We start from the raw sequence: 15575 nt of genomic DNA on the forward strand, positions 1-15575 counted from the left end.
TATGTATCAATCACTATTTATTAATTTTTCCAATAGCTCATTCTGGCCTATGCTTATTTTCATGCAATCTTGCAATAATTTATCTACAATAATAATTTTTTCAATAATTCAGTTACATTCGTGCAGCTAGAAATACTGCCCATTTAATTATTTCGAAAATATTTAAATGGAAAATATTTTGTGTCTTGAATTTTAGTGGTTAATTTTTGCCGCATACAACTGGCGGTACTAGTACCACACTTTGGGAAACACTGCTTTAGCTAATGTGAAATTTTTTATTTTTTGTATTTATTTGATATCTAAATTTACTGAATTCATGTTTTATAACTACAACCTTGTGTAAACTGATAATATGGCCCATAAAGAACATAGTAAGAAGAATTTCCATGTCCAAGGTCTTGGAATGAATATTAAAATAAAAATTACTATTTTTTGGCAGGGAAAGGGGGTGGATTTTATTCCACTGGGAGGGTGAAACTCACCCCTGGTCATGCTCCCTGGATTCAACACTGATCTTAAGAATGTTACCCCATTCAATTGATACCTATTCTCACCCTTTGAATATGGCACCTCATCATCAGGGTACTGTATTTGGAGGATGAGATGGTCTGTAGTTACGTTTAATGACAATAAATTTGTTGAAACTAACTTAACACTTACACAATTTAAATTACAAAACCTACAAATTTCCAATTAAAATTAAATAAAAAATTTGGTGAAAATTTTAAACATGACAAAACTTGTAAATAAAATAACATTATTCTATTTAATCCCAGTTATAGATGTCATAGAAGATGCATTTTGGAAAATTTATCAGCTGCTTCCTGTAATGTGCAGAATAAAGGGTGTTGTGCAACAGATAAAATCCCTAGCTTATATTTTAGAACAATAACTCCAGTTATGATTGCAAAGTAATAATATCCATAACCTCTAGCAAGGTGAAAACTTAGTGTTCCAATGCTCTTATTTTTGTGAGATCTGCATAAAGTTAATTTTTGATCACAAAGAAATATTATAATTTAATTATCATATATTATGGCCAGTGTACTCTGTCATCCATCTGCTAAATCACGCCACTGTTTACAAATGACTGCTATTTAGCAAAATAGCAGAAAAGGAAATGTCATATTGACAGGAAATACAGAAAGGTGATTAAAAAAAAAAAAAAAAAATATATATATATATATATATATATCTCTATATACAGTAAACCCCGCTATTCGCGGGGGTTACGTTCCTGAGAAATGCCGCGAATACCGAAAACGCGAATACTGAGTTATGGCTCCCATAGTAATAAAGGAGTTCCGCTCCAAAGTATGAAATATATAAGAAAAACTATTCTAAAATTTTGTCTATGTATGTATTATATGTACCTTCATAATATGACTATGTACATAGACAGTACATAGCGAAATGCAAGCATATGGCATCGAAATGAAAATAAGAAACAATTTAATATTAAATGTAATATTTATTAGAAATTTCAAACCAGCACCTTTGCTAACTAAAATAACTTATCCGCCAGTGCTATTACCAGTTTCGCTTAAGTGTTGATAAAGGAGTTTTGCCTTTTCACGAATAATGAGTGAACTTAACGGAATTTTATTTTGAGTTCAGTCTTCCATCCACAGATTTAAAGCTTTCCCATTTTTTTCTAATTTAACATCACGAGCTACAGAGCAAATTTTTGAAGCAATTAGCGCGTTTTCACGGACACTACGGTGGATTTTTTCTTCCGATTTCTTGATTGATCGTACCGTTGACTCATTGATTTTATAATGTTTTGCCATTGAGAAGACACTTTCACCATTAGAAATTTTGTCTAATAACTCAATTTTATTCGCCAATGTCATTGCCTTCTTTGATAATTTCACATTCGCATTTCCTTGTTATTCGTAGCCATATTTTTGTATGGGTTAGAAAGAACTTGTCCAAATAAAGTCACTTTCTTCCGTTAACACACTCGAAAAAGTCTGTTTTACACTGCAAAATGGTAGATTTATCACTTTTGTAAGCATATCAATTTATAAATTGATAAATTTATTCAATTTTAAAAGCATATAAATTAAAAACAAACAACGAAACCTTCCATGGCAAGCGCATAACACATACCGAACAAGGATTAGCGAGAAACATCCAAGCTCGCGATTTTGTCACCCCCTCTCCCCCCACCCACTGAGCGCTGTTTTGACCGGGAAAGATAATTTTAGCCACGCCCATGTTTTTTTATGGTGGAAAATGTTCACGGCGCTTTAAAATTCACATTTTTTTAGGTTTCATTTTATATTAAATCGGCGATCGCGAATACAGATACCGCGAATAGCGGGGGTTTACTGTATCAATCAAGCTTACCACCGAATTAAAGCACCTTGGAGTCGTACTAAACAAAAACCTGAGCTTTACACCACATATAGTGCACTTACGGAAGAAAATCAGAGGATACTCCGCATTTTTTGCGCGAATCAACGCAAGGAATGGGGTTTGAGGCGGAAAACCCTCAGCCTCTACTATAAAGCTATTTTCTTGCCAGCGATTACATATGCTTCTGGAATATGGTATCGCAAGGCTACCACTGCAGTGAACCGGAAAAAATTGGAGACTACACAGCGACACATACTCTTAACCATCTCGAGAGCATGTAACACTAAGTACCCACGCACTCCAGGCTCTAACGGGATCCCTCCCTCTGGACCTGGAGATTGTTAAGCATGGGCTACTCTATCAACTGACCAAAGGCAGAACGGCAACATGCCTCGACTACACCATAGATCTGTCAAATGATCCCAAAGTAGAAAGGAGCCGTCTCTCCGCTTACCTCCAACAAACTTGGCAGGCCCGCTGGGAGACCTCCAGCAAAGGTGCAATAACTAGAAAATTTCTACCCAACATACGGCTGGTATACCCGAATTATCCACCGTGGCTCTCACCAGGACTCTACACCACCTACCTGCTGACGGGACACGGGGCCATTAGAGACAAACTACAAGGATTTGGACTGAGTGATACACCGTTCTGCCTCTGTGGTGAACGTGAAACGTGGGAGCACCTAATGTACAGTTGCCCACTATATGAGGACCTCTATTGCAGGTTCATTACAAGAACACAGCTTAACCTCCGTAATCAAGAAGACCTCGCCATAACTGAAGTTGACACATACAAGGCATTCGCGCAGCTGGCCCAGGACCTCTTCACAAGGAGAAGGACGCTCCCACAACCTCAACCACTGCAGTAAACAACCATGCCTTGCAGGCCAGCAGAATGTCTACACAACCACGAAAACCTTCCCAGATACTACCATGCAAGGGCTCAGAGAAATGATTGCAGCACATTGCTGCCACCTAGCCATATGGCGATCTGGGCTGGCAACCTTGACCAGCCTGCTTTCACTCCTATTCCTTGGCAGGGGGGGGAGATGGCTCGCTGTCTTCTCCTCCTCCTGCCATCCCCCTTTCCCTCTGGTGGGGCATGGGCATGCCCCACTGACTGCAGGGGCCATCTACCCTATCGGCCCCTTACTTCTCTTTCTTCCCCCCAGCCTTCAGTCTCCCTACCCTTCTCTTTGACTATACACCGCGAAAGCCCCACGCATCCAAATTTAAATTAGCACCAAAATTATTGCCCGCCCCATTAGGCCTCTAGAACTTGTCATTTTAGCGTACAATCCCATGGTAATTTCGGGGAACAAACCCCACATACTAACTTAATAGCGAATTTGCAATTATACCACCGCGATTATCTATCTTTTTTTTTTTTTTTTTTTTCTCTATAGGACCCAGCTGCTGAAATCCCAGGAAATTAGGCGGCGGGACCTGCCAGAGTATAATAAATTTCAAGGTACACCTGGCCAGCCTCCTCGTTGGCATAGTACGGACAACGTCGGGTCTCATCAGGGGCTCGACGGCCAATAGGCCAGAAGAACAATGGGCACAACATACTACAGAACACATGATCCACACACTTTTAAATCTCTGGTCTTGACAGAGTACTGTCCCTCGATACAGCGAACACTCGCGGAGATGGGAGAAATTCCTGGTGCCGTTTGACCCTCAACATACTTTGTACTTTGTATATATATATATATATATATATATATATACTAAATAGATACGTTATAGTGTAAAGTTAATATCTTTAAAGTTTGAAAATACATATAGCCATAGTCCTGCCATATCTCCAGTATACATGAAAACCAAAATATAAATCATATTAAGTAAATTAATAAAATAATAAAATAATAAGCCCAACACATTATTCTTAAATATAAAACCCTGTACCCTTATGGTCTCAATAGTTTGTTTAATGGACGTAATTATAATATTGGTAGTTTAGATACTTGTGTTTATAAACTTTTTCATATGGCTAATAGATCCCAGCCTAAATTGCCACGTAGTAAGATGAGAAACAAAGTTTTTAACAATACTGGTACTGGCATTCAAATGCGCACTAAGCATACTTTAGGAAAATTTACCGACATGCTGGATACTTGGGATAAAAATGTTATAAATATTAAACTCATACATGATATCTTATTCGGCCTCAAGCATAGCAAGTTAAAAGCCTTAGAAAAAATTAACCAGACATATTCACATCGTAACCAGCATCTTGACCACTTACTTAGGGATATTTTTAAATATCGTCTATGTAATAAACCTGTTATCCATAACATCTATATCAATATTAAATTCAGTAACATTATATTTGACTACTTACCGTTAAAGGAGATATTAAATAAACATGTTAGCAGTTTTCCACTCAGTAATAGGAATATAGTAACTAGGTTTAGTTACAATAAACCTTTTGGGCTTACTGCTTGTAATTATAAGCAGCTAGCCTGCAACTTAGATAATGTCTACCAGGATGCTATTTGCTACTGCCACTTACCACAATACCATGATTTCGTTGACTTACATCATGGGCATGTAATTACTGGTAATCTTAACCTGGTTCCTCACCAGGAATTGAGATCTGTTCTTTCCTACGGTTTTAAATACAGACCTAACACTAGCCTTAATGCTAATCTTATAACCAAACTAATACATTCTGACCTTATGCATTTTTGCCTTAAATTGGCCTATAAGTTTAATTTACCACTAGAGGCCTTCTATAATTGGCTAGTTCTTACTAATAGCGATTTTAAACAACATATATTTAGTATGCTTTTACATAGGAAGCATCATACCATTAGAGATAGCAAAAGATATAATATGCAGTTAATCAAACGACATTTAAAGGAGTTACAGGATATATTTATCATAACAACTATAGATAAGGCCGCTAATAATTACAGTTTCATCTGCAAAAAATTCTATGCCACACTATTATACAATGAACTACATAGCAGTGCTACATATACTAAATCTAACTGTAACCTTGGTACTATTACCAAAAAGCTACTGGCTATACAAAAAAGGTTAAAAATTAGTAACTATAATACTAATTTTCCGTATTTGTATGGTATTCCCAAGTTTCACAAATCGCCTATTAGTTTCAGATTTATTACATCTTGTAGAAATAGCTACTCAAAAGTCCCACATAGTAAGCTAGTTGAATTGCTCAGCATGATTTTCAAGGCTATAGATTCCTCCAGAATTATTAATAACAATAGACCTATTTTAACCTTTATAAAGAACAATATGAATAGCATCAAACATATAAATACATATGATTTCAAAAATTTATTTACTAGCATCCCACATGATAGTCTAAAATTGGTGTTAAATAATTATTTTACAGAATATAGCCAAATTTTACCCTGCCAACGTAATTATTGGGATAACTTGATTAATCTTTGTATTTCCAACAGCTATATTTATAATGGTAGTAATATTTTCATACAGCATGCTGGCATTGCCATGGGGGCGAGTAGCTCGTGTCTCATCGCCAACTTATATCTGCATCATTTTGAAAACAACTTTGTTAAAGATATCCATATGTTCAGATATATTGATGACCTAATTGTGTTCAACAATACTAGCTTTCTTACAGAAGCGGTTAAACACTACCCGCAGGAGTTGGTTCTAGAAGTCACTAACAACGGTGACCCTTTTAAAGTAGCATATCTGGACATAGATATTCAGATTAATAATAATACACTATCTACCAAGCTATTTGACAAACGCAAAGAATTCAATTTCAAAACTATAGACTTAACCCGTTGGGGTACTAATATCTCTGTACGTATACTTAAAAACATTATAGTGACACAAACTATCAGAAGAGTATATATTTGTAATAATAAAAGTGATGTTATATATGCGCTTATCGATCTTAAGCATAAATTATTGGATAACGGTTTCCCATATAATTTCATTTTGAAACATATGAGTACTGCTTTATCCATAGCACTAAAAAAGTACCACGATAATTTAAACCAGTTGGAAATTATCGAAAATATTAGGCAGGCAGTTTATTAAACTGTTATATACATTTTGGATATTGCCGTGGTCTTAATGTAATCATTATTGTTTTTTAATATAGGGTATAGATATAGCGAGTGGTGTACTAATTAGCCTTTGTATATACATGTACATACTAGGGACTGCTGTTTTGAACTCGCTATATATAGCTTACGCCTTAGAAAAGTGGTACCTATATGGGTTCTTTACAGTAGGAATGAATTCTATATTATACTAGGATTTCTCTTCTACATCTGAGTATTATTGGTTTTGTTTTCTCTATTATAGAGGGCGCTATTATGCTTTTGTTCATCCAAAAAACACCGGCTAATTCTTGACAAATCTTAGGTGGCGCATGACGCTTTGTAGTTATATAAGTCTAGTGAGGTTGTTGCAGGCGTTTTGTTTTTCCCGCCTTGGGCTACGGTAAAGTATGCTAGGTAGATTCCTTACGGGGTTTTTACCATGTCCCCTCTTTTGTTCTCTAAGCATTACTGACAATCCGACCTTATCTGACAGGTTCCGTCTTTCGTTCTCTTAGCATTACTGACAATTTGACTTTATCTGACATTATTTATGTCCTACTTAAAGTAAACTTTATTAGGAATTAGCCATTCCGTTTTTTCCTTTTTCTTTTTCTTCTTTTTCTTTTTATTCGATTGATATATTTTTACAGGCCTTTACTACCTAACCAGGATCCCTACTTTTAGGGTCGGGAAGTTACGCTCCCGGTTAATATCCGATGTACTATCGATAAATTGACCTTTTCTTTCTTTTGGCTTTTAGCTTTCCTCTTGCCTTATTTTTCATACCTCGCGAACTATTAGAGTAATTCGAGGGGGAGTGAGGTACTATTGCTCTACTATACATTTTTCCGTTCTCCTTCGGTTAGCTTTATTAGCTATTTTCTGCAAAATTTTATGCTAAATTGTGTTCAGCAAAAATTTTAATAATTACTCAGTTGTGCTTATAATGTGGTAGCGATCGGTCGGGCTAAATATCATCCAGCCTGTATCATTTATAAATTGTTGTTATGTATTACGGTACGACACTTGTTGTTTTGGCATTCTAGACTTACATTTGTCTCAAATCTTACGTTAATGTTATACTAAATTATTCCACATTTCCACTATTATATTATTTTGGCTTTAGTATACAGGCAGATGATAACAGAAACCGATGGCTCAGTCTAGCATGGGTTGGTTATTTTGTAAGGGTTTAGCCCTCGACAAAGTTCCTTGCAAAATAATTTTCCTGTGTTGGGCTTATTATTTTATTATTTTATTAATTTACTTAATATGATTTATATTTTGGTTTTCATGTATACTGGAGATATGGCAGGACTATGGCTATATGTATTTTCAAACTTTAAAGATATTAACTTTACACTATAACGTATCTATTTAGTATATACATAACGTCCGATGTAATGTTCGATCGTTTGATGGCATTAATTGGGTGTTCTATATATTACACTTTAACTATAATTTTACATCTTTACAACCTAAACTCAGTAATTTTATGGATGCTTTATATATATATATATATATATATATATACACCTCGGTTAACGTTACCTCTGATAACGAAGCTTCGATATAACGAAGTCCGCAATTTCAAGCCCCATTTAACATAAAAAAATATTCCAGTTTAATCACCTGAAATCTAAACAAACTGAAGAAATTACAGAAACCTTTGGGGCTTCTCGTGGTTGGTTCGAGAAATTTAAAAAAAGGGCCAGGATTCATAGTGTAAAATTAACAGGAGAAGCTGCAAATAAGTTTCCAAAAAAACTAAAGGAAATAATTGAACGTGAAAATTTTTCACCAAATTTGGTGTTCAGTGTTGACGAAAGCGGTTTGTTCGGGACACGGCTACCAACAAAAAGCTTCATTTCTATTGAAGAAAAATCAGCTGCTGGGTTCAAAGCAGCAAAAGACCGTTTAATGTTACTCTTTGGATCAAATGCCTCTGGCGATTATAAATTAAAATTGTTATTAGTTTACCATTCAGAAAATCCGAGGGCGTTAAAAGGTAACATAAAAATGAATTTACCTGTAATATGGAAAGCAAATAGAAAAGCGTGGGTTACCAAGGAGTTATTTACTGATTGGTTTGTTAACCACTTTTGTCAAAAAAACAACTTTGAAGAAAAAGCTCTTTTGTTGTTAGACAATGCTCCGGGACATCCTACTGATCTTAACACGTTGGACACATGCATTCCTGTCAAAGTTGTGTTTCTTCCAGCAAACACAACTTCCCTGATTCAACCATTGGATCAGGAGTAATAGCATCATTTAAAGCTTATTATCTGCGTCGAACATTAAGCAATTTAACTGAACTAGAGGATAAAGAGAAAATGATAGTTAAAACTTTTTGGAAAAACTAAACCATTGAAAACGCAATTGAAAACATTGATAGTTCTTGGAAAGAAGTCACTTAAGAAATGCTTAAATGGAGTTTGGCGCAAAATTCTAGTTTGTACTAGAAGAAAATAACATCCAAGAAATTAGAAATGAAGTTATCCAGATGGCTCAATCAATAGGTTTCGAAAATGTCGATGAAGAGGATGTTAGAAATTTATTGAATGCAGAAGATGATGGTTTTTCAGTGGAAGATTTAGAAAACCTTGTTAGCAACGAAGACAAAGATAATGAAGACGAAGTTAAAGAAATTCCTGCCGCAAAAGTGTTAACAACCAAAGATTTAAAAAGGTGCTTAAATGACATTGAAAACGTTTTAAATTGTTTTAGTGAAAATAATCCTGATTTAGGAAGAAGTGTTATTGTTAAGCGATTAGTGTTAAATGCAATAACTCCGTATAAGCAATTGTTAAATGAAAGAGAAAAAAAGCATAAGCAATCAACTTTAGACTCATATTTTAAAATGTGATTTTACTTTGTATGTAAGTTGACTGTTTATTTAATAAAACTTTTCTTTGTTCGAAAAAAAAGCTTTTCATTTTCTTTACGTAGGAACGTATCCCTATTCTGGCCATAGTATTTTTACCTCTGAAAACGAAGTTTCGCTTAACGAAGTAATTTCGTGGAACGCATCCTATTCGTTATTCGAGGTATGCCTGTATATATATATACACATGCGCACATATAAATATATATATATATATCCGATAATTCAAAATAAAACATATGCCAGTAGTATGGCAAAAAATAACGTAAAATAAACCAACAGGGATGGGGAAGTAAAGATAATAAGACAAACAGTAGCCGAAAGTCCCCTCTATAATTTAGCTCTTTAAATCCAATTAATAACACCGATATAAAATTTAAAATAATGCCAATTATATGATAATTTAGCGGTACCCCCCCCCCACCGTACGGTACCAGTTCCGAAAAACATGAAATATCACCAAAAAGGGTTAAAAGAACTACTAATAGAAAACAAAATATCAAAATAAGAGACTGACCATTATGCCCTTTGCAGATCGATTGGAGGAGGAATGGGTGGTTTGCTTCATTGATCTTTTCGCCTTTGCGATGATTTGTATAGCGATTGAAATGCAGCAATTCCATGATCATTATTGGCCTCGTAGTCCTCTGTCGATATGGGGCATAATGGTCAGTCTATTTTGATATTTTGTTTTCTATTAACCCTTTATGGTGATATTTCTCGTTTTTCGGAACTGGTACCTTATGTGGGGGGGGGTACCGCTAAATTATCATAATTGGCATTATTTTAAATTTTATATCGGTTTTATTAATTGGATTTAAAGAGCTAAATTATAGAGGGGACTTTCGGCTACTGTTTATGTCTTATTACCATTACTTCCCCCTCCCTGTTGGTTTATTTTACGTTATTTTTATGTTGATTTTTGCTCTACAGTTTTTGCCATACTACTGGCTTATGTTTTATTTTATTTTATTTTGAATTATCGAATATATCTGGGCATCATGTGGAGGATGTGCATTTTGCTGCCTCTAATGATAGCATATTATTTATTTATTTTTGTCTTATTTTATGTTATTTTATCTTAACTTTTAAGCCATTATTTAAATATAAATATATATATATATATATATATATATATATATATAAATATAAATATTTGTATTAATATTAAATGAAATAAGTATAAATGGATGTGAAAGTTACACAAGATGCCAGTAACTACAAGAGTGAGGAAAGTAGAAAAAGAAGAGTAGTAGATTAGTGAAAGAATGTTAATATCCTAGAGGTTATGATGAATTAATAAATTATGGGCTGAATTGCCAAGCCAATATGAAGTGAGGGAACCGTAAAGTAAAATTAGTACAACAAAATAATTCATCATAACCTCTAGGATATTAACATTCTTTCACCTCTCACTAACAGTTCCTGGCACCTTGTGTAACTTTCACATCCATTTATACTTAATTTAATATTAATATAAATTACATATACTCTTGCATCCTTTAATGCTGCTTTTCACTTTTAGGCGAACCTTTCATACCTCATTTATAAATCTTGCTTTCACTGAAACAATTTCATCTAGTGTTTACCTCTTTTCTATGTGACTCTTTAAACTTTTCTTTTAAAGAGTTACATCGAAAACCCATACATATATATATCTTTTGAGAAAGAAAGTTCATTCTATCACCACTGCTACGAAAGTGATGAAATAAAAAAAAAAATAATAATAATAAATGAACAATCAAAAACATTTCTTTAAAAATTCATTTCTCTGAAGACCATGAAAATTATAGCCATATGGATAATTAAACCATAAACACAGGAATAAAATACTGCACAAGCATTGTTTGTGTGTTCATGATGTAAATTGTCACAAAAAAAAAAAAAAAAACACAGAACAGAAAATACTTACCATTAGCTCCTGCCATGCAAGATAAACACTATCAATATGGCCAGATATTGTAATAGTTGATTTTCTTTGATTATGTGCTTCAAGCAAGTTCGAAGATATGGTGGATGTACTAGGAAAGGTTATAGTCGTAGACGTTTGTTGCATTATCATATGAACATTTACACTTGCTCTACCCATAACAAAAGAATGATGCTGAGGCGAAATTTCAATACTTGTGCTTACTGGTAAAGTGGTCTAGAATTGGTGGGGAAAAAAGTTTAACAGAGTAAATAAAATAATTTTATTTCAAAGGAAAAAGTTAAGTTTACAATATTACAGATATGATAACAATATAACAAATAAATCATGCCATCTAAAATTAACAAAAAAATTTATGAAATAAAAATGGCAAAAATAATTGTTATTATTTTTAATAATAATATAATACACAGTTGATTCCGGTTATTTGGGACACATCTGGACTAGTGCATTTTGGCCCAATTAAGCGGCTGCCCCAATTATCCGAAGTTTCACATAAATAGTTACAAATACAATTTATCCCCCCCCTTTACAATTAGTTAACTGTACAATCATATCACGTTACGACGAACTCACCATAGTAAAGCACCGTTCACTATACGATGTGTAGTAAGTGCCGGTCATTGTGATCACATTTGTGAATTGAATTTTAATTCTATTAAACAGCGATTCTAATTAGCGAAAATAGGAGGAATATTATCCACAGGCTATAAAAGTAAAGATATATTAAGCACAAATTTACCCTTTATTACCTTATCAATTAAAAAATTAAATGATACATGAAAATCGGAAGAATATACGTGATAATCGGAATAATTAATATGTACTGTAATATGTACATACTAACTAAACTATTTGACATTTCTGTTTACTGACATTTGTGGGCAGGGGTTAAAATTTAAAACAGTAAAAAGATAAGCAATCAATAACAAAGAACACGGCACACACAAATTGTAAGTAACACAATACACGCAAGTGAGAACGGAGTAACGAATTACAAAGCTTTAAAATAGGAATGAAGAGAAGATCTGAAAATTAATTTTTTTATATGATTGAAGATTCCATGGAAGCGTAAACACATTTTACCATAATAACCCACAGAATTCCAGCTGTCGGTATTATCGCAAATTCAATAAGATCGAGTTTACTGTCCGTTTATGATAGATTGCACTAACAGAAAAGCCCAATAAACAGGTGACTGCTAATTCTTTTTATTGTTTTATGGTTGTGACCTCCAGAAATCCGACCGAACTACATGGTATGGTTGGAGACAATCATAGGGTAATCTCCAGTGCTGCGGTCTCCTGCCCCAATTAAACAGCATTTTGTCCCAATTGAGCAAAGTAAACCCTGGCTATTTTCTCGATCGGGTTCTGTTTTTTTAAGATTTGTCCCAAATAAACGGCTGCTCCGATTAACCGGTGGCCCAAATAACTGGAATCCACTGTATATCAAATATAATTGTATTAGGAGAAAACCCTTTGTCATCCAATAATGCTATAAATAGACATTGCTTTTTTTTTTTTTTCCCCAACCAAATGGGAAATTAATCAACTTGAAAAAAACAATAAAAAAAGTTTAACATTTCTTAGTATTATTGAAGATAAAAAAAATAGATAATTGCAACATCAGTTCTTTAAACCCTTGTTTCATAATGAAAGAAAGAAACTAATGTACAGTGGTCTTTGGTTGGGGAAAAAATGAGTGTATAATGAAATTTGAAATATAAATTATCACAAATCATGCTCAGCATATTAGCAATATCGAGGGCAAAAGAATATTCAGCCAGGTATTAAAAAAAAAAAAAAAAAAGAGAGAAACTTGGCTTGTTCAGATCTTTTCCTTTCAGTGAAGCTTTGGAAATATACTTCAGAACCAAGTCTAAACATCAATATCATTGTTATAAACAAAACTTTGACTTAATTCCCCCACCAAATAAAGTAGCATCAGAGGAGTGTCAAAATTGGATTAATTTTTGAAATGAACTGTTACGCTTTTAGTTAAGAAACATGAAATCTAAAGAAGTGCATCCAGTTGACATGGTTGGCCAGTGCACTGTTCAAGGTTTGGTGTGACATAAGCACTGGGATTATGCCTAATGACTCTGATGAGTACAGAAACACAGAATGGGCAAGTAAATCATTGTCTTATAACAGAGGATTTTAACTTCCCAGATATCAACTGTAACTTGTGGGTTGGTCATTAGCACACTAACAAGGCTTTTGTGGATTTACTGAATGACTGTTTTCTGCAGCAGTGTGTTCGAGAGGCAACCAGTGGGAGTAATACTCTTGATCTCATTATCAGCAGTGATTATTCGTGCATTAAGAATCTGCAGGATAAAGGAACCACTAAGTGGCAGAGATCACAGTGTACTGATGTGGGATTTACTCAAAGATGTAACTACCATCAAGGGTAAAGGGATCGATTTTGCTTTTGTAAAGGTGACTACAGTGGTCTCAGACAATTGTTAAATTCTATGCACTCAGTCCAACTGATGATGTTACTAACAGCAAATTCTAAATGGGAAGCATTCAAGGAATGATTCTTGAAAACTACTTGGCTTTTCAAATAAACTAAGAAATACTCTTCAAGGTTTAGGCCTAAATGGATGTCAGATGAACTAATGAGACTAGTGGCAGAGAAGAAAAGCGTACGGGACCAATAAAAATTATCAGGAGACACAGAAGCCTATGATAGATATAAACTAGTCTGTAATCAAGTCACAAAGGAGGTCAGGCAAGTGAAGGCAGATTATGAGAAATCTTTGGCAAAAGTTGCAAAGAGGAACAGGAAAGACTTCTTTACTTATATAAACTCAAGAAGGAGAGGGATGAATCAAATTGGTCCACTTGATATCAATGGTTAGACTGTTGATGATCCTGTTCAGGTAGCTCACAAACAATGAGTATTTTGCATCTACATTCACACGTGGAGAATGCCAGAAGTTTATCAAATGTAACAGGGAACTAAAGAATTTTATAATAACTGAGAGCAAAGTGCAGGGAAATCGCTGAAGTTAAACATAAGAAAGACGCTGACGTGATCAATCCAGTTATATTAATGGAGGCAGCAAAAGAAGTAAGCAAATCCTTAGCCATAATTATGAGAGCATTCTTGGACTCTGGGGGGGGGGAGCCCCCACAGACTGGATATGTGCTAATGTATCCCCAATTCATAAAGGGGGACTGAGGGGTAAAACGAGTAATTACAGACCTGTTAGTTTCCAGGGAAAATAGTAGTCACTGGTTAAAGAAGCACTGCAGGATCATCTAGACAAGACCACAATTATAGTTCAGACACAGCATGGGTTTGTTAAGTAGAAGTCTTGTCTGACAAATTTGATTGAATACTATGATGTGGTCACAAAGGAACTGAATGCCAAAAATAATTCTGATATCATATACTTGGATTCCAGGCAAGCTTTTGATACTGTTGCACATGGAAGACTGCTGTACAAATTGGAGAGATATGGCATTAAGTGTAAGTTGTTACAATGGATAAAGGGATGGTTGAGTGGATGACGACAGAGAGTGGTAATCAATGGACATTGCTCTTTGTGGAATTTCTCAGGGTTCAGTGTTGGGACCATTGTTGTTTTGTGTATTCATCAATGATATTGATCAAGGTGTGTGTGTGTGTGTGTGTGTGTGTGTGTGTGTGTGTGTGTGTGTGTGTGTGTGTGTGTGTGTGTGTGTGTGTGTGTGTTACGGGGGTTTAACGGTGCATAAGCTGCTGTGGCTACAATGCACCTATTCACAGGAAAATGCTAAAAACAAAATTTAAGCGTAACTAAAAACATAATTTAGGCATAATTGGTTGTGTTTACAGAGATATTTTAGAATTTATCATATAGTCCAATTATTTTCAGATAAGAGAAAAACTCAATGTTTGCATCATCTCCAATAATATATTATAATGTCATTGGTTCTCGTTTATTTCTCAGGGAACACAGGATGGATGTTCTGTCCTGTTGATAGTAAGGACAATCAATCAGAATGTTTGACTGTTAAATTTTCTGAACAGTATGGACTTTGAGGAGGATCTTCGCCTCTCAGAAGATGGAGGTGGGTCAGATATGTGTGTCCAATACGTGCCCGTGCAAGAACCACTTCCCTTCGCACAGTTTTGGTGCTAGAGTGCCAATGCTTTGGATCGTGTTTCAACTGGTAGAGTTTATTATTGGTTTGGGTGTGCCATAGCTCTTTCCACTGCGAGAAACATGCTGTTTGTATGATGTGATGGTAGTTAGAGGCCGGAACAGGAATGGAGGTTAAATCAAAAAGTTGATGGATTTTTAGCAGTTTGATCAGTAAGTTCGTTACCCTTTATCCCCAAAT

The 15575-nt window shown here is 34.8% G+C and overlaps 1 protein-coding gene across 1 annotated transcript in view; it reads right to left on the bottom strand.

Moving 5' to 3' along the window:
* The window catches only part of LOC150088157 (protein bicaudal C homolog 1-like), a 392222-nt gene that overhangs the window by 209144 nt on the left and 167503 nt on the right, over positions 1 to 15575 (bottom strand). The window contains exon 8 of the mRNA XM_090370592.1: positions 11218 to 11451. Within this exon, the coding sequence (XP_090226718.1) occupies positions 11218 to 11451 (234 nt within the window). The remainder of the gene's footprint in view (positions 1 to 11217; positions 11452 to 15575) is intronic.

This window comes from Mastigoproctus giganteus, chromosome 3, assembly GCF_048544385.1.
Source record: "Mastigoproctus giganteus isolate SK-2022 chromosome 3, ASM4854438v1, whole genome shotgun sequence".
Taxonomy (NCBI): domain Eukaryota; kingdom Metazoa; phylum Arthropoda; class Arachnida; order Uropygi; family Thelyphonidae; genus Mastigoproctus; species Mastigoproctus giganteus.